The sequence below is a fragment of the Nelumbo nucifera genome, chromosome 5 (assembly GCF_055504915.1).
Source record: "Nelumbo nucifera cultivar China Antique chromosome 5, China Antique-T2T, whole genome shotgun sequence".
Taxonomy (NCBI): Eukaryota; Viridiplantae; Streptophyta; class Magnoliopsida; order Proteales; family Nelumbonaceae; genus Nelumbo; species Nelumbo nucifera.
Genome location: NC_142653.1, coordinates 6,973,853 through 6,994,437, shown reverse-complemented (window position 1 = coordinate 6,994,437; position 20,585 = coordinate 6,973,853). Strand labels below are relative to the sequence as shown.

Sequence of the window (20,585 nt, the reverse complement as noted above, 5' to 3'; positions counted from 1 at the left end):
TAGCCTATAAATGGGCAACGACTGGTTTTAAACTCCAACTTGTCCGCATTTGTTCTTTTAACGTGTGCAGGACAACCCCAAATCTTCAAGTGTCTTACACTTGGCTTCCTTCCTGTCCATAGTTCATATGGAGTTTTCGGAACTGATTTGGTTGGAACCCGATTCAGCACGTAGATAGTAGTCTCTAATGCGTATCCCCAAAAGGATGTGGGTAATTCTGAGCGTACGAAAAGTGACCGGATCATGTCCAACAAGGTCCTATTCCTCCTCTCTGAAACACCGTTGAGTTGAGGTGTAGCAGGAGGAGCTAGTTGTGACACTATCCCATTGTCCTTCAAGTAGTCCCTGAATTCGTCAGAGAGATACCCGCCACCTCGATCCGATCAAAGGGCCTTAATTTCTCTCCCTAACCGATATGGCCAAGTCGGTAATGTCAGAGGCACGTGGGATTTATTGTATCACGATTCATTTTCTTGGGATTTTCGACCGACGTAGTTTCGGTTAAGTTAGTTTCCAGAGAATGATGTAGAACATAGAGATCGTTCTCCAGTTCCCCGGATGCGATGAATTTGTTATTTCGTTTAACCGTAATCATATTACTAAAATAAACACTATATCCATCAGCACACAGTTTAGAAACAGAATTTAAATTTCTTCTCAAGTTCTGTACATAAAGACAATCTTTAAGTACAAGCACTCCTTCTCTAAAAACTAATTCTACGGTTCCTATTGCCGCAACTGCAACACTTGTAGTTGTTTCCAAGAATAGTGTCACTTCGCCTTCACTCAATCTTCTGCTAACTTTGAACCCATGCAGTGAGTTACACGCATGAGTTGAAGCCCCAGAGTCAACACACCAGGACACAAAAGTAACTAACATATTAGTTTCTATGACACAAGTTTCGACGTTACCTTTCTTAGATTCCAGGTAGGCAGGACAGTTCCTCTTCCAGTGGCCGGTCTGTTTGCAGAAGTGACAGACATCAGATGCCTTGTTCTTCTTCTGCTTCTTAGGCTTGACAGTTTTCTTCTGGGGCTTCTTTGCCTTTCTCTTTTTCTTGCCCGATTTGTTAGCTTCAGCAAGCATAACCACAGGCTCATCCTTCTTGAGTAGATCCTCGGCCCTCTACAACATATTGCTGAGTTCCTAGACGCTGACATTCAGCTTATTCATGTTGTATTTCATTGTGAACGCATTGAAGGAAGAGGGCAAAGAATTTAGGATGGCATCTACTTGCGTGCCAAGATCTAGCCCGGATCCAAGGGCTTCGAGTTCATTAATGTATCCCATCATCCGAAGACAATGGTCATGAACTTTCTGCCCCTTGGACATCTGCGCGGTCATGAACAATTTCAGGACCTTTTGTCGAGTAGAACGGTTCTGCTCTTCATACATCGTCCTTAGACTGTCCAATATGTCCTTGGCTAGTTCGATCTGATCGAACTGTCTCTGTATTGAGTTGTCTAGTGATGCAATGACAAAGCAACGGGCTAGGGAGTTCTTATCCTCCCAATCTTGGTAATCCCTCATACGGGCCTCAGAAGCCCTATCACCCAGACGCTCCAGGGCAGGATTTTTCACCACCTTATCTAACTTTTCGGAAGTTAGGACCAGCATAAGATTTATGTACTAGTCGGCATAGTTTGGGCCCTTAATCTTGTTATCGTCTAGAAGCTTTGCGAATTGACCGTTTGCCATTTTCTGATAAAACAGCAAAGACGTTAGTCCACAACCTTAGTTTGATTCATGTTACTTACATAGATATAGTTTTTAATCTATGTTCCATTCCCATTTGTTCATCTCTGAGATTTCCCTCCTTTCTCAGTGACGGAGACGACAAAATGTCTCTGCAAATGTGGGAAATCACATGGGGTGCGTGAAGCCAACTGTTTCAGCTGCATAACCCAACCACCCTTCTGTGACGGATCATATCCACTCATCGAATAAGTTTCCCTTTGGCCTCTATGAGACAAGGTTCAGAGCCATTTTCAGGTAAACCTTTCTGTCCAGTGAGTGCTCACCCATCATATTCAGGTTACGCCAAGGTACCGTGAGAGAGTTTCCATTTTCTGGTGAATCCCCTCCCACATCGGTCTATGACGCCCCTATCATCTTATGAAACACTCTGACAGATCCAACAGCAAATGGATAGCCCAATTTTATGGTGCATTTCCTCATTACTGAATGACCCATCATTGTGCTAATGACGGAAGGCCTTTAGAGAGTCCATCATATGGATCTCCCTATCACATGCACTCATATTTGCTGGAGGGAACAAGATTATGCCCTAGTTCTAATTTAGGTCAAACCAGAGTGGCTCCCACTGACTTTCATAAAGTCATATTTTTGGTGGGCCTCAAGCGGCTAGGGGTTTCGTACGTATCCCTTTTCAGGGTTGTGAGGCCCACCAAGCAAGGATGGGTCATCCAATGACCTTAAGGGACACCATGGCAATGATGTGGATTCAGCCATGGTGTGTGCAAGAGCCGCTAACGAGTCTTCATGAGCCAAGTGCTTATGGCCCACGGTCGCAGCACATCAAACATCCAAACATCACATGTAAAGGAAGAATTGATCCAATCAATTAATTGCTGTAAAGCCCATTTAACAGCCCATTTAAAATCCATAACATTAACAATTAATGTCGACTAGGTACATGGACTGAATCGTAATTAGCAGTTCGGCCCATACAACTTTTCTCACAATAGTGAGCTTTTGCAGTTTTAACCATTTAAAACTGGGCTTTACAGGTGGGCCGAATTAATCCCTGTAATTGAACATCAGATTTGGAACAGAAATTGTGAGAAATATGGACTGAAAAATAGTCCCCTTCGAACCCTAGATTCGGTCCAAACAGTTTTGGTCCAATCTAGTCCGAAATGGTCCAAAAACTGATTTTCAATTCAAGAATTAATTCATGAAAGATCTGAAATTAATAATCTTGATTTTAAGCAATCACAAATCAACTATGGACTGTTTGCACCACCTGCAAAACAGAGGTTAATCACTAAGGTTGCAGTTTCACAAACTGCAAATCGCAGAAAGCGATTTCTCCATCTGCAAATCTCCAGCGCCGCCATCTTCTTCCTTCTTCTTTAATCAAGAAAATAAAAATAACAGAAATCCTATTTCTATTAATTAATTACATTATTGATCAAATCCTATACATTCAGTCTAGAAAATAAAAAAAAATTATTTACAGACCGAATTGAATAAAATAAATGAAAAAGGGTGCACAGACCATCTGCACTGCGATCTCCAGGTTCGAACAGTCCATTAAACCAAAATAAATAAAGAACAATTCTAAATAAATTTTTGGATTTAACATAAATTAATTTCAGATCAATCGCCCTTAACAAGAAACCATTTCTTGAAATAAAGAAAACAATCTGCGCAAATCTTGGCAGAACATCTTTTGTCCATCTACGCAGGTTCAGATCTGATTTTCTTTTGGTTCAAGATTTGAACCTGGCTCTGATACCACTAAAAGAATGGTAGGATCCATCTAATGGACGCCAAGAAAGTTGCGGAATGGGTAGGCGAATTTCAAAAATTTTCCTATCTTCTTCCAACTGGGAATCATATTCCCTAAATTTAGAATACAATATTCAAGGATCCTACTTGAATCATAATTGAACCAGATCTGAACCAAAGAGAAAAGGGAGGAATATACCTGATCCGGAGAAGCAGTATCTCCCAAAGTTGGTGTTCACGCGCAAAGAAGACACCAAGATCCGCTCCTGCTGAAGATGACATAGTTGTGGGTGGAACGGAACCAGCAGAGTGCGTCCTACACACTGGATCCTTCGCAAGAATCCTCTGGAAACTCTGAACACCGAATCTTTTTCAGTCTTTTCTGCAAGACTGATGTCAAGAACTGTTTTCTTGACTTCTTTCTTCTTCAAAGATCAAATCTTGCAAGAAGGAATGGCGGCGGCTGGAGGAGAACTCCAAGGATGAAGATGGCTGAAATTGCTTCTCTTCTCTCTAGAGTGTGAATGAGATCTAATCTCTATTCCCAAGAAGCTTTCTTGCTTTATCTAAAACCCTTGTTCGAAATCTAATGTTTTTCTCTTAGGGTTTCTCCTCTTTTTCTTCTTGATTAAGAAACCTCCTAATTAGGAGTTATCCCAATCCAAATCAGTATTTGGATAGGGGATGATCTTAATCCTATCTCCATATTAAGTTATCTTACTCCTGTTCTTATCAGGAGGTTACCAGATTCAAATCTGATTTGAATTTAGTCTCCCAGAGTGGATAAGGTTAAAAGGCCCTATCCTTTTGCTAACATTAATCTCAGATCCGCCCCATAGATGGGTGATCACATCAGCCCAGCTCGAAATGGGCTTTTGGCCCATTAAGTGTTCAGTGCTTAACTAGTTTCCAATCTGCTGCCCAGTTGGGCTTCTTTGTATGGCGTGGGACCCAAGCATTGATCTACACACCAGCCACATGGGTTTGGCCCAGCCTTTATTACAAAGCCCAGCCGAATTCCCTAAAAAGCTCAGTAAACCCCTGAGCCCATCACATGGACCCTATGGGCCCAACACTTAAATTAAGTGGTCTTTGGGCCAAGCCATCTTACAAAACTTGGGTATGTTGGGACAATTTGAGAATTCATCTGAGTGGGTGATCATAGTGACAGGATCAGCCCCTTTATCGGACAAGGATAATGATCGGGAATGCACTATCTCTGATGGAAACCAAACTGTCGGCATTTGATTTCAATAGTTGGAATTTTTTTTTTGCAAAATTAATATATATATATATATATGTACGGTTTCAAAATGTTTGCAAATGGTTTTAATTCCCGGGATCCATGTGAGTGGAGAGTGCGGCACTGTTCCTTGCAGTCGAGGGAGAGGTCCTTTCTTGTCGGGTAGTGCTTGATCATTAAGGGCTGAGAGGTTAAGTGTAAGACCATTTAGGATAATACCTTATGGGCTAATCTTGCGCCTACCTACAGTCCCTGGGTTTTTATAAGATGGCTTGGCACAGAGACCACTTAATGTAAGTGTTGGGCCCATACGGTCCATGTGATGGGCTCAGGGGTTTACTGAGCTTTTTAGGGAATTCGGCTGGGCTTTGTAATAAAGGCTGGGCCAAACCCATGTGGCTGGTGTGTAGATCAATGCTTGGGTCCCACGCCATACAAAGAAGCCCAACTGGGCAGCAGATTGGAAACTAGTTAAGCACTGAACACTTAATGGGCCAAAAGCCCATTTCGAGCTGGGTTGATGTGATCACCCATCTATGGGGCGGATATGAGATTAATGTTAGCAAAAGGATAGGGCCTTTTAACCTTATCCACTCTGGGAGACTAAATTCAAATCAGATTTGAATCTGGTAACCTCCTGATAAGAACAGGAGTAAGATAACTTAATATGGAGATAGGATTAAGATCATCCCCTATCCAAATACTGATTTGGATTGGGATAACTCCTAATTAGGAGGTTTCTTAATCAAGAAGAAAAAGAGGAGAAACCCTAAGAGAAAAACATTAGATTTCGAACAAGGGTTTTAGATAAAGCAAGAAAGCTTCTTGGGAATAGAGATTAGATCTCATTCACACTCTAGAGAGAAGAGAAGCAATTTCAGCCATCTTCGTCCTTGGAGTTCTCCTCCAGCCGCCGCCATTCCTTCTTGCAAGATTTGATCTTTGAAGAAGAAAGAAGTCAAGAAATCAGTTCTTGACATCAGTCTTGCAGAAAAGACTGAAAAAGATTCGGTGTTCAGAGTTTCCAGAGGATTCTTGCGAAGGATCCAGTGTGTAGGATGCACTATGCTGGTTCTGTTCCACCCACAACTGTGTCATCTTCAACAGGAGCGGATCTTGGTGTCTTCTTTGCGCGTGAACACCAACTTTGGGAGATACTGCTTCTCTGGATCAGGTATATTCCTCCCTTTTCTCTTTGGTTCAGATCTGGTTCAATTATGGTTCAAGTAGGATCCTTGAATATTGTATTCTAAATTTAGGGAATATGATTCTCAGTTGGAAGAAGATAGGAAAATTTTTGAAATTCGCCCACCCATTCCGCAACTTTCTTGGCGTCCATTAGATGGATCCTACCATTCTTTTAGTGGTAACTGCCATGCACGTTGATTTGGAACGAGGGCCAACCTCCAAGGATCGTGAGGTATGCATGCCGAATTTGTCGGCAAGCACGTCTTGCAGGTCGCTAGGTCGGCGCCTGGGCCAAGCCGCCAGGTTGGACATCATCAACTTGGCAAGTTGTTGCCTGAGTGGTTCCGGGTGCCACCTAATTGTTCAGAGGTGCCATGTGTCACAATGTCATTGGAGGGCCAAATCCGCCCTTATCATTTGCCCCCCACTCCCGAGCTGAAAGTAACTCGGCGAAGGGAGTAGATTTCTCCTTTTGGCCTGGAATGAATAATTCGATGAGCTCATAAGCGTCGATTCAATTCCTTAGGCTCTGGGAGCGACTCGCAGTCTGCTCCTTGATTTTGCCCATGCCGAAGAAGCCACTGGGTCTTATGTGGTGAGGAGGTCTTCGCTAGTTTAGTATTTTGGCCCTTAAGCTCTGGGAGCGACTCGTAGTCCACTCTCCTTGATCTTGCCCATGCCAAAGAGGTGACTGGGTCTTATGTGGTATTTTAGCCCTTAGGCTCTGGGAGAGACTCGTAGTCCACTCTCCTTGATTTTGCCCATGCTGAAGAGGCGACTGGGTCTTATGTGGTATCGAGGTATTCGCTAGTTCGGTACCTTAGTGCTATGGCTGCACTGTATTAGCCTTGTGATGCCGGTCACCCACTCCTACAAGAAGCTACTAGGAGCACGACCTACAGGGGCAGCACTACTGACTTTGAGTCGCCAGCTCGCACGGGAGCCTTGGAAGGCTCGACCAGCAAGGGCGTCCATGCAGTCTGTTTGCCGCCAACTCCCGCGGAAGCCACGAAGAGCTCATCTTTGTAGAGGGGACCTTGTGAAGAGGACTGATGAGGCATTATCCGAGTTGAAATAAAGTTGGTAGAGCTGCTTAGTCTGTTAGCTATCCACTTCTTGCATAGTCTTTGAGTTCATAAAAAATGGAAACTATAAAGCGAGAGTTTTAGTTTCTAAAAAGTGAGGACTTAGCTTTCTGGAAGAAGAGGACTTAGCCTTTTAGAGGATGAGAAAGCTTTTTGTAGTGTTTCCCACAGATAGCGCCAATTGAAGAATCGATTTTTGGTTAAGTATCAGTTTTTTGGCTAAGTACCTCGTCATTTAGTCTGCTTCCAAGTGGCCGATGACTCAGAGGCCGAAGTGGAGCTACCTAGGTGTCGAGCTGCCTATGAGGTGCCGAGCTGCCTGTGAGGTGCTGGGCTGACCAAGTGGCAAGCTGCCTGTGAGGTGCTGGGTTGACCAGGTGCAGGGCTGCCTGTGATGTGCCAAGCTGACCAGGTGGCGAGCTGATTGATGAGCTTCGTTGCTCTTTAGAGACTTGCAAGGAACCAAATATCAGAGGACTCAGGGTGGCTAACCTGGCGAGGTCGCTCCGATGCTTAAGTTAGTACTCTCACAGTAGACTGCGAGCTAAAAATCACGAAGTATGAGAGCTAGAATTTGCTTACTTGCTTACTTGCCTACCTGTTGTCACTGGGGTTGGTGCCTTTATATAGGCCTTGCTCACGTACTACCCCCGAGATCTCCGAGAGGTCGTGTCTAACTAGTCTGAGATACTCGGAGGTAACTGCCATGCACGTTGACCATCTTCCGGATCGAGGGCCAACCTCCAAGGATCGTTGGGTATGCATGCCGAATTTGTTGGCGAGCACGTCTCGTAGGTCGCCAGGTCGGCGCCTGGGCCAGGCCGCCAGGTTGGACACCATCAACTTGGCAAGTTGTTGCCTGAGTGGTTCCGGGTGTCACCTAGTTGTTCTGAGGTGCCATGTGTCACAATGTCATTGGGGGCCAAATCCGCCCTCATCACTTCTGAATCCGAATCCGATTATTTTGGATTTGAATCTCTATATTTATTTAGGTCCCGTTAGGTGTATCTTTCCGTGTGGGCTGTGAATTTTTAAAGTCTTGTATTTCATTTTTTTGGTCTTTTTTTATTTAATTGGGAGAAGATCTTTTCACCGAAAGACCATACCCTGAAAAGATGCAAGAAACTTGATTCGAACTTATTTCGGGAAATTGGAAATGGAGTTTCTCGCCTTTTTCATCTCATCTTCACGTGGAATGATGCACCTCCAATTAAACGATCTTTGGGCTGCTAAGATCGTTATATATAAAAGCTATGTCTTTTGGTTGTTAGATCTTTCAAAAACACTTGCCTAATAGCACCTTAGGCTCAGTTTGGAAGAAGTACAAATGCAAATATGTACAATATAAATACATACAAAATAATATAAAATATAAGGTTTTGCACTCTACAAATTTGTATTTGCACAAATGTAAATATGTAGAGTGCAAAACCTTATATTTTGTATGTATTTGCACTGTACATATTTGCATTTATACTCTTTCCAAACAAAGGCTTAATTTGAAAAGAGTACAAATACAAATATATACAATACAAATACATAGAAAATAATACAAAATACAAGATTTTGTACTCTACAAACTTATATCTATACTCCTTCCAAACTAAGCCTTAATAATTGGATGGAATGCAAATTTAATCTCGTTGACTCAATTAGGATTCGGATCCAATTAAAATTTATAATTAAAAAAGTTCAATATATTGTATTTATTTTTTTTAGGTTTCAGATTAAATCCAAATCTGATCTAAGTCGAATATATCATATCTTTCGGCTTGTGTTTGGATTTGAAGTTTCAATTCTTGGATCAGGTTTGAATGTGATTGGATCTGATCCAAATATATTCCAATTACAACACATACGTAGAGCTGCAATTTGGGCTGACTTAGCCCAGACCTAGGATTAAAATTAGGCTGGGTCAATTTGAAGTTTGGATTAGAGTTAGGGTTGAAACATTGGCCAATTTGAATCTAACTTAACTTCGTATTTGTTATATAAGTATTATATAAACACTATTGTAAGGGTAAATGCTTTGCTCATATAAGGTAGTATATAATCATTTAACTTTTATGTCTTCCACCAAAACCAAGGCAAGCATCCAATTTATATAATAAAACTGAATTGACCTCAACCCTTGAATCTAGGAAATAAGAATATTGGGCAAAAGGAAGTGGAGAAAGACCAATCAGATATGAACTGTTGGATCCTAACTTTGAATTGGGGTTTAATAAATTGGGAAAAACTTTAGCTGTTGGGGACCAACAGTATAGGCTGTTGAGAGAATTTTTGAAAATGTCACGTTACAATGAAAATGAGTAAATTAGTAATTACATCTTAATTTATTTTTACTAAAAACCAAAACATGGGTTTAAATAGGTGAACTGTCCAGAACATGCCCAGCCCAAAAACTCTCAACAGCCTATGCTATTGGGCCTCAACAGCCAAAGTTAACTCAACAATTGGGTTTGGTTAGGATTGACCTCAACCCAACCTGACCCTGCTCAACTTGCACCCCTTACCTACATTTTATTGTGGATACTACTCCTTAGGGCTGTAATTGGATTGGATTCAGATCAAATTCGGTTGCATCCGAATTCAACCCGATTATTAAAATTTCAATCTGAATCTTGATTTGAATCTAATCTTTTGGATTTAGCTTTAATCCAACTCCACTCTATGGTTATTAAATAAGGGAACAAATTAAAAATATTATTTTTATTCTTTTATAAATATATAAAAAAGTATGTATAAATATAAAATATTATAATATATATTGTATATAATCGGATTGAAGTTTTATGATATTGAATAGAGTTAAATCCGAATCCAAATCCATTGCTAAATGGATACATATTTTAACATCCAAAATCCGAATTGTCGGATCGGATGCCGGATTGGGTATCAGATTTTCGGTATCGGTTGACGCTTGACAGACAACCCTAACTGGGCAACTCATTACTCATTATCATCACACCACACGATGACACGAAGCCACTTGCACGTGCCCCTACGAGCTAAGATTGAAATGAAGCCGTCGGATGCCAATGCAACGATAGAAAATCCGACTGTCTAAACCAATGAATGAACAAACAGCAACTTCTGTGATGCACGATTGGCCAAAGGTATATATTATACCCGGAAAAAAGTTGACCCAACCCGTGAACCCGACCCTAACCCACCCGAGAAAATAGGGTCAGGGTCCCCATGTTCTGACCCAAAAAAATAATGATGTTAGAACTGATTTAGATGAAGATGACGATATTCCTATAAGTTTAGTGCGTATAATATAATTTAATTCCTTTATATTTCGTTATATTTATAATTTTTAAGACTTATGACTATTGATTTTTTATGTAGGAATTTAATTATTTTGAGAAAGAGCAATTAAATTCAAATAAGTCAGAGCTGGATGTATATTTGGATGAATATAGATTTGACCACAGGCAACAATTGAATGTTCTTTTTTGGTGGAAAGATAACCAGTATCGGTTTCCTAATCTATCTCTTATAGCAATGGATTTATTAAGTATTCTTATAACTACTGTTGCTTCAGAATCAGCTTTTAGTATGGGAGGTAGAGTTCTAACCAAATGGAGAGCTTCTCTTTTGCCAGAAAATGCTCAAGCTTTGATCACTACTCGCAATTGGTTATTTAGATATCACGATCAGTTAAAATTTTATTTTGATTTGTTTCAAACATTACAATTTATTTAGATGATAATATATATTTTTATTTAATTATCAAATATATTTCTTACATTATTAATGCTTTAATATTTTATCTTCTTTGACTTAATGTAGTTGATGATAATGAGACCAAGGAAATGACGGGATTGGAGGTGCACTTTTCTAAGTTAAGCATTCTTGAAGGATCATCCTCGGAAGCTTCAAGTTCATTAGAGTTTTAGGAGGAACAATTTTAGAAATGGTGGAATGTATTTGAACTTAAAGTTATTTTGATTTTTTATTTAATTTTTATTGAAAGTTTAGAACATTTGCATATATCTTTTGGCCATCTAATAAGTAATCATCTATTTACGTTTGTTTTATTCTTTGGTATTTAATCTTTACTTTTATTGTTGACCTTTTTAATTTTATAGTTTTTGTAGTTGTTGGTAAATTTGTTGGAGGAAGAGTCAATCTGCAAACTTTCTTTTTTAAGATTAGAATTTTAGATTAATTCATTTAATAGTTTATTTGACATCTTCAATTCTTCATGTTTCATTTTTTAAATTTTTAATAATTGATAGAGTTGAGCCAAATTGACCCGTGGGTCACTTCTAACCCGAATGTTTAGGGTCAGGTCTAACATTCACCAACCCGACCCGAAAATCAACCAGAACATGCACCAATCCAACCCGAACCCGAACCACCCAACCCGATTGCCAGTTCAGTATTATATATAGTATATATAATACGGGAAGAACTTTGACCAAACAGACACACATTGGTGCAACTGGAAACTTCGTACGTGCCTGCTGCCTCCATCCTCTCAACTGGGGATATCTAGCCAGGTTGTATTTGGACCGTTTTTTCTTTCCTATATAATGGGATGAAGGCGCAGAAGAATAACACGGCCGGAGCTCATAAGGCCGTAAGAGAAAGGAGATTGAGTTGAGGATAAACTGGAACTAAAACTATGGCAGATCCAGTTGAAAAAAATAATGAAACTATTGGAGTGGAAGAAATAGAGATGAAAGAACCTGAAAAGGTTGTGAATGAACGAAAGTTCTCATTGAATCATAAGCTTCGCCGATTTGACTCGCTCAACTTAGAAGCCGGAAAAGTTTCAAGTGGGTGGATGAGCCATGCTGCTAAGGTGTGATACTTCTCTGCAGAACACAGAACTAATATCTATCGTCTATGTTCTTTTTTTGCTTCATGCACGCTGTTGTTATCTCTCTTCTTGGGTGGACCAAAAATCAAAATTAATCCAAATTCCTGTTTTCTATGCTTTCTGTGTAACAGCTGGGTTGGAGAAACACGTTGATTTTGGCATTTCAGAGCGTAGGAGTGGTGTATGGAGATATAGGCACATCTCCTCTATACGTGTTTTCAAGCACCTTCAGCGACGGAATAATCCACAACAGCAACGACATACTGGGCGTGTTGTCTCTCATAACTTACACACTGCTGCTCGTACCCCTGATCAAATATGTGTTCATTGTTATTCGGGCCAACGACAACGGCGATGGTGAGTTGATCATTCCGGCCCTGAGAGCTGAGACTTTGCTTCTCTGTGTGATGTTAGAGTTAGACGGTTAATATATAACCGTGCGTGTCTGGTTTCTCTACAGGGGGAACGTTTGCACTTTACTCTTTGATATGCCGATACGCGAAGGTGAGCTTAATTCCAAATGACCAGCCGGAGGACAGGGAACTGTCTAACTACAAGCTCGACACGCCATCGAACCAGTTGAGAAGGGCTGAGAGGATAAAAGAAAAGCTGGAGACGAGTATGGTGGCTAAACTTGCGCTCTTTCTTGTCACCATTCTGGCTACCTCCATGGTGATTGGGGATGGAGTTCTTACTCCATGCATCTCAGGTCAGTATTTGCTCCAACTCATTGACTTCTTAATACCGTAGCAGTTCCATTGCACACAGATCTCTCTCTAATTGGTTAGTGTGAGGCGAAAGTGTTGGAGATTCGGCCGGATTGGTTCTGGGCCGGTCGGGATCTAATCTGCAACAAACAAAGACGTGTTCACTCATGATTGGTTAAGTAGCCTGTTGTACACGCCTTTGTTTGTGCTTTGGAGCAGATCCGGAGTGTATCTGGACGCTTCTGCACATAGATAGGCAAAACGAAATAGAGTCCTAGTCCAGGATTATTCTCTTCTTGCGGTTGTTGATCCATCCGTATTGTTCTACGAAAATGGAGGTCTGGACTCTGGCCCACGGCAACTTGCTTGCAAGAATGACGAGTCAAAGATCAAATGCTCGTGTAAAATTGAAAGCCTAACCCTCATGTATATGGACTATGGGGAAGACGACAACTATCAGGAAATCACATCTTCTTTACCCTTAAAAGGCCCTGGCCGGTGGGCCGGTCCAATGTCAGTCTAGACCTGTTCACGGGCTGGGCTTCTGGCCCAACTTTACACTGTCACAGGCTTGGGCTTCAAGTCGGACCCATTAGAATTTTAATAAAAGCCAAGCCCGAACTCGATCATAAACAGGTTTACATGTCATTGTCACAGCTCTTGTAGTTCTTGACATCTCACATCTTGTTAAGGAAAAGCTTCCTAGGTTGATAGAAACTAAGAGAAACAATTTTTTTCAAATTCTTTTAGGCTATGTTTTGTTTGATTGCATTACAAATAAAGTAAATTAAAGACATGAAGCAGAACAAAGTAAAACCCAAAATAAAATCAAATGAGAATTTACATTTTTTTTCATTTGTACTCTCATGCCGTTGTACTAGTGCAAATAAAATTGCATTGCAATCAAACATTGGAGTAAGTATATGGCAGTGCTAAGTTGGGTCTAAATTTTGATTTACTTTCCCTTTTACTTTTTGACTTTGTGTTGTTCTTTTTGTCAGAAATAAAATGAAATGGTCCCCACTTTATATGAAAGAGAATATGGAGATAAGGTGATGATTATTTATCTAGAAGTGACTAGTGAGGTAGGAAATAAGATGATGTGATTCACAATTTATGAGAGATAACCAAGGTAGGAGGAAGGTGGTGCAAATTTTGCATGCCTTCAGGATGCAAAATTTGCACTGCCCATGAGTGCAAATGTGATAAAACAAATTTTATATTAGATAAGTGTAATTCATAAAATAGTTGCAAATAAATGAATATGAAAATGAACCAGGTGCAAAATTTGTATCCGGTTCAAATTCACACTGCAAATACACAAAACCTTAAGTTCCTCCCTCAAATTTCTGTTTCTGTCCATACACAGCCCAATTATTCTACCAATAAAAAAAATAAAAAAGACAGCCTAATTAGGTAAACAAGAGAAGTGATATGCTTTGATGACTGCTTGCCCCAAACAGAGGACTGAGGCAGAAACAGATGGGTTGAAGCTTTTATTACAGAATTTGACCATGTTTTATTGTCGTGTGATAGCAATCTGTTGGGTTGAAGCTTGCCACATGATAGAGTGAGGCAGAAACAGATGGGAACCTTTATTGGGGTCCAATATTGAACCTACAATCTTTTAGAGTCATGTTCTATTGGATCTTTTCAATGCATGGCTCCTTTGTAAGGCCACCAACCTATTTTTGTGCAGAAGTAGGTAGCCTGGGACAGAGAATTCAAAACCACTGGCCCAGGACCCCAGGTAGCTTGAATTTGTACAGCACCCTTTCCAACTATAAATTGTTCTACCTGCTCACTGGTTATTTATGTGTGTTGTTCCAAGGACCATGCGTAGCCTCTATTTTTGTTGTTGTTGTTTATTTGCAATGCGAATGTCATTTGCACTGATGTAAATATATCTTGATATATGGGCAAAGAGAGAAAAAAAATGAAAATCAATGAAATTGTTATTTTCTTTGCAGTGCTTTCTGCAGTTGGCGGAATCAAGGAGGCAACAAACTCCCTTCATCAAGGTACTTTTTCATTGTAAACCAAGTTTGTGGGTCTAACTCGTCCATTGGGAATGGGGTCGATTTTCGCTGAACGCTGAGCAGTGGGATGGACCCAATTGGAAAGAGTACAAATAAAAATACAAGGTTTTTGCATCTACATATTTGTATTTGTCCCAATCTAATCGGCTAGTCCCAAGCTAATCCAACCTGCCAAGGGGAACAAATCATCCAACTGAAGTACTAAAACTAGTTCATTGTACACCCAGATTTTTTTTTTTTTTTTTTTTGTCTATAGTCAGTAATAAACGTTTGATCGTCAGCTGGGCTTTTGTTACTCTTAACAATTTGTCTTTCTTTGTCTTTTTTCAATGGGTTTTCGTTGTTCAGACACCATAGTCGGAATTTCCGTGGCAATCTTGATTTGTCTCTTCGCTGTTCAACAATTCGGCACAGACAAAGTTGGCTACTCATTTGCACCAACCATCATTTTGTGGTTTTGTTTAATCGGCGGCATCGGTCTCTACAACTTATTCAAGTATGATGTTGGGGTTTTGCGTGCTTTCAATCCAAAATATATTATAGATTACTTCAAAAGAAACGGCAAGCAAGGATGGCTATCTCTCGGTGGGATTGTGTTGTGTATCACTGGTAAATTAACCAGCTATTTGAGTTATTTTCTCTTTGAATTTTTGTATATATTCTTCCTCGCTTTTTCTCACCAAACTACGATGGCTACACAGGCACTGAAGCCATGTTCGCTGACTTGGGCCACTTCTCAGTCCGAGCCATTCAGGTATGCATTTATTAGCCTACACTCCTGGGGTCCTGCTCTCTAAACCCAAGTGAGGAAACTCAAAATATTTGATCATGGAATGACAGATTAGCTTCTGTGGAGTTGTGCTTCCTGCGTTACTATCTGCCTATATTGGTCAGGCAGCATACCTCACCAAATTCCCTGAGAATGTTGGTGACACTTTCTACCAGTCTATTCCAGGTAAGTCAAAGCTAATTAATATGCATGGAATCTCTGCAAGTTAAAAAAAAAAGGTTCTTTTTCCAACTTGTTGTTCTGGGTTTCACTGGCGGACAGATCCCTTATACTGGCCAACCTTTATTGTGGCCGTTGCTGCTTCCATCATTGCCAGCCAAGCTATGATATCTGGAGCATTTGCGATCATATTCCAATCCCAAAGTCTAGGCTGTTTTCCAAGGGTGAAGGTGGTTCACACATCGGCCAAGTACGAAGGACAGGTTTACATCCCTGAGATTAACTACATGCTCATGGTTGCCTGTGTTGTAGTTACAGTCCTCTTCAAAACAACGGGAAAGATCAGCAACGCATATGGTAAGAAGGTCATCCCAATTCATCAGTACTACTGGTGGAAGACAAAATAAAGGAAACTCGAAGGTGATAAATGTGATTTTTGGTGCAGGCATTGCAGTGGTTAATGTGATGGTGATCACAACACTTCTGGTTGTTCTTATAATGCTCATGATTTGGAAAACAAGCATTTGGTGGATTGCATTGTTCTTTCTGGTGTTTGGTACGATAGAACTCGTATATTTATCCTCTGTCTTGTCCAAGTTCATACAGGGTGGCTACCTTCCTCTGTCCTTCTCAGTTTTCTTGATGATTGTGATGGGCATATGGCACTATGTTCACAAAGAAAGATACAAGTTCGAGCTTAAAAACAAGGTCTCTAGTGATTTCGTGAGAGATTTGATCAAGAACCCAACAATAAACAGGATGCCTGGAATTGGACTTCTATACTCAGAGCTTGTGCAGGGCATTCCTCCAATATTTTCCCATTTTGTTGCCAACATCCCATCCATCCACTCAGTGTTGGTGTCTGTCTCTATAAAGCACATTCCAATCAGTAAGGTTGCCATTGAGGACAGGTTTCTGTTCCGACAAATTGAACCCAGAGAAAACAGGATCTTTCGGTGTGTTGTAAGATATGGATACAAGGACGCCATTGAGGAGCCTGAGGTGTTTGAGCGTCAACTAGTCCAATACTTGAAAGAATTTGTCCGCCATGAACACTTCATATTCGAAGGTGAGCCTATTGAAGAAACAGCAGCTATGGAGCCTGATGAGCAGAGCCTCGCACATTCCGATCTATGGTCAAAAGAAGGAAAAATGCGTGGATCAGGTCGATCAGCAGTGCATATCGAGGAATCTCTACAGCAGAACAACCCACCCCATCTTTCACCGGCATCCCCCAATACAGCCGTTGTTGCTGGATCAACATATTCTCCGAACCCAATGGTAAGTGGATCCCTATATGGAGTTGGAGAAGAGATGCAGTTTATTCAGACAGCATTGGATAAAGGAGTGGTATATCTCTTAGGAGAAGCAGAGGTGGTGGCACGGCCAGAATCATCCTTCTTTAGGAAGATGGTTGTTAACTATGGCTACAATTTCCTAAGGAGGAACTTCAGACAAGGAGAGAAAACTATGTTGATTCCACGGGAAAGGCTTCTCAGGGTTGGAATGACGTATGAGATATGAGTAAGGGACTATTCCTCAGTCATCGGTGTTATAAGAATGCCTTCACAATCTCACCTCAATGCTCTAATATCAAAACTTCATGATAAAATAAACAAGTTTTGAGCGAATGGATTCAGTAGAAGGGTTCCCAAATACCCAAGAAGGTACAAGGGAAACAAGCATACTGGAGTTATGTTCAGGATTTCAAAGGAATGCAAAGCTTTAGGTGTTACTCAGATGCTCAAACGTAAATGGCCCTTATTTCCATTGTTTTGGGTCTAATTTTTTTTGAATCCAAATCCTAATCGGCTCTTGTTCTGGTCCATAGATTAAATAAATTGGCCCAACTTTGGACCCAGTTAGCAAATATCGGATATGATAATAATAAACATGTAAACATATGAATCTGAAAATTATAGAGAAGTAATTCTACTTTTACTGTTGTTTTTAATCAATGTTTAATGAAGTGAATGTTAGACTGTTGGTGTGACTGATCATGTTTTATCGCACGTTTGCGCTAAATTTTACCAACAGAGTTCATGACCATTTTAAGCATGAGCACCGATGTGGCAAGTTCATACAATGCCAAGGACATAATATGCAGCTATGCCAATTTCCAAACACCCTCTTAATATGACCAAAATTCCTTGTTATCTACTAAAAATGAATCCTCTAACTTCTAACTTGAAATATGAATATATGTTTGGGTTGCTATTTTGATGGGTAGAGGATTTCTCCATGTGGTAGAAATAGTTTGGGTTGTCTTCATGTGGTAGAGCCGTAGAGGTGAAGTTAATGGCATACTTAAAAGATAATGTTTTTCAAATGTCATTTGCCCCACTCAATATATTGAATTTAATGTTGAATTGGAGGATACAAATAGAGCTTTGGATGAGAAATTGTAAACAACAAAGTTGAAATTTTTCCAAGGAAACCTGCGAGACAATTGGTAACTTAGGTAAAGAAGGATAAAAGAATTCTATGTATGTCGTGTGCAAAAAACATCTTATCTTACACCCTTCTTATAAGTACCAAGAGTCCCTTTGAATAGTTTTAAGTGTTTGTGAAGAGAAACCATATAGTCATGAATTTGAATCAAATAATTATTTTGTGTCAATTAACTATTTTAACGGTTTTTTTGATAGACAATTAACTATTTTAATGATTGATAATTATTAAAATTTAAATGGTATCTCTTGATGACACTCAATTAAATTATGACCATTATATCACAAAACGGAAGATTAACGGTCATGATTCAACTTCCCAAGGTATCTCGTGGCATTTCTGTGACCATTAGAAGCATACTTTGCTCACACATATGTGTATTGCATAATAGCATATTTTTATACTTTCTACTTTATACTTTTAAGGAATGTAAGCAAGTTCCTATGCTTAAAGGAAAATTTGTTAAGTGTTCAATGTGAGACATGGTAAGAGGGAAAAATACAAAATTTAAAACAAGAACTTTTGGTGGAAAAATTTTAATTTTATAAAACTACTTTTCAAAAGTAAGAAGTGCATGTATACATTTGTGTAATCAATTAATCGAACACCCATAAGATTAATCTAACAATATTAAATTCCATGGCCATGCTTGCATATGTGCAGGGGAGTTTATGGGCAATTTAGACCATCCATCATATTAAATGAAAGGATGAGAGATCCATCATATGGATGGCTAAACCTTGCAAGAAGGTTGGGCGAAACTTCAAAAATTTCTTTCTCCCATCTGAGAATAGCATTCCCTATTTTAGAAAGCTGCATTTTCAATGATCATTCTTGAAACAGACTGGACCAGATCTGAAACCAAAGGAAGGGAGAGGGAAATACCTGATACGAAGTAACATTAACTCCCAATGAAGGTGTTCACACCCAAGGAGAAGACCAAAACCCGCATCCACTGAATATGACATAGTGTGTGGTGAAGCAAGATCAGTATGACGGTTCTTCGGCAAGAATGAAACAACTTTAGATTGTTTCTTCAGCCAAGAAACAATATCAAGAACCTTTTTTTATCTGATTCATAAGTGGAGATCGAACTGAGTAGGGATGGCAAGAACAGAAAAGAACTATACAAATTGTTGTGTGTAAAATTGAGGAATTCGCAGCTATTTATAGTCTTCTTTGGATCAGCCTCCTAATCTAATTAGGAGAGAGTTTCTTGATCCAAATATGATATTTGAATCCGGACTCTTAAATGGATAAGACTTATCTTATCCTTCAGCTAATCCTAATCAGATTATAAATCAGATCTTGCCCCTTTTAATTAACTAACTTAAGCCTAGTTCGAATTGGGCCTTAGGCCCATTAAGCTTATGTACTCACTAGACCTGTTCATGGGCCGAGCCGGGCTCGGGCCGGACTTTTACTGTGTATTAACAAATTTTTTTAAGGCCCGAGCCCGAGCCCGGCCTGACCATCGGGCCTACAATTTGGGCCCGAGCTCGGCCCTCATAAAAAGCCCGAAGCCCGAGCCTGGGCCCGGGCCCGAAATTTAGCCTATATTATTATTATTATTAATGTTGAAGCAGAATAAAGAGAGAGATAGATTGAAATTATAAAGAAAAGAATAAAATATATATATATATATTAAATTATAAATATATATTTTAATAAATATTATATTATTTATATATTTTATAAAATATATAATACTGAGTTGGGCCGGGTCGGGCTCGGGCCGGGCTTTTTTGACAAATTCCGAGCCCGGCCCGAAACATAGTTGGGCTTACTGTGTTAAGCCCGAGGTCAGGCCCGCAGGCCTAATTATATGACCAAGCCCGGCCAGGGTGCGGGCTGGGCCGTCGGGCTACCCGGCCCATGAACAGGTCTAGTGCTCACTTGCTCCTTAACCTGCTACCCAGTTGGCTCTCTTTATATAGCATGGGACCCTAACAATGATCTATACATCAGCCACATGGGTTCAGCCCAGCCTCTGTTACAAGGCCTGGCCGAATTCATTGTAGGAGACCGTGAACCCCTTAATCCATCACCATGGGCTCTTAATGGGCCCAACATTTGCACTAAATGGTTCTTTGATCCAGCCACCTTATGAAAACCCAAGAACCGTGGGCAAATGCAAGATTAGCCCATCATGTATTACCCTCAATGGTCTTACACTTAACCTCTCAACCCATAATGATCAAACATTGCCTGACAAGAGATGACCTCTCCCTTGGCTGCAAGGTACAGTGTTGCACTCTCTACTCACATGGATCCTGAGAATTAAAACATTTTGTAAACAAATTTGAAACCATAATATATAAATATATATTTATATAAATATATTTTGCAAAACCAAATTTCAAACACATTTGAAATCCGCTGCCAGCAGTTTAGGTTTCCATTAGAGAAAGTGCATTTCTCCGATCATTCACTTTGTCCAACAAAGGGGTTGATCCTGTCACTATGATCACCCACTCAGGTGAATTCTCGAACTGTCCCAACATACCTAGGTTTTAACCTGGTAAAAGATGTCACTGATTGATATATCAAAGACAACCCAATCCAATACCTAGTGCAGTACCATAATCGAGTCTAGGGGTCAGGTGTAACATTC

General features: G+C 40.1%; 1 protein-coding gene across 1 annotated transcript; it reads left to right on the top strand.

Moving 5' to 3' along the window:
• Positions 1–11,561: 11,561 nt before the first annotated feature.
• LOC104609795 (potassium transporter 5-like) lies at positions 11,562–17,388 on the top strand. Its single transcript, XM_010276184.3, has 9 exons — positions 11,562–11,807; positions 11,957–12,182; positions 12,286–12,534; positions 14,503–14,553; positions 14,920–15,180; positions 15,273–15,325; positions 15,412–15,526; positions 15,623–15,877; positions 15,966–17,388. The coding sequence occupies exons 1-9, from the start codon at positions 11,628–11,630 to the stop codon at positions 17,042–17,044; spliced, it is 2,469 nt and encodes an 822-aa protein (XP_010274486.1). The 5' UTR covers positions 11,562–11,627; the 3' UTR covers positions 17,045–17,388.
• Positions 17,389–20,585: the final 3,197 nt, after the last annotated feature.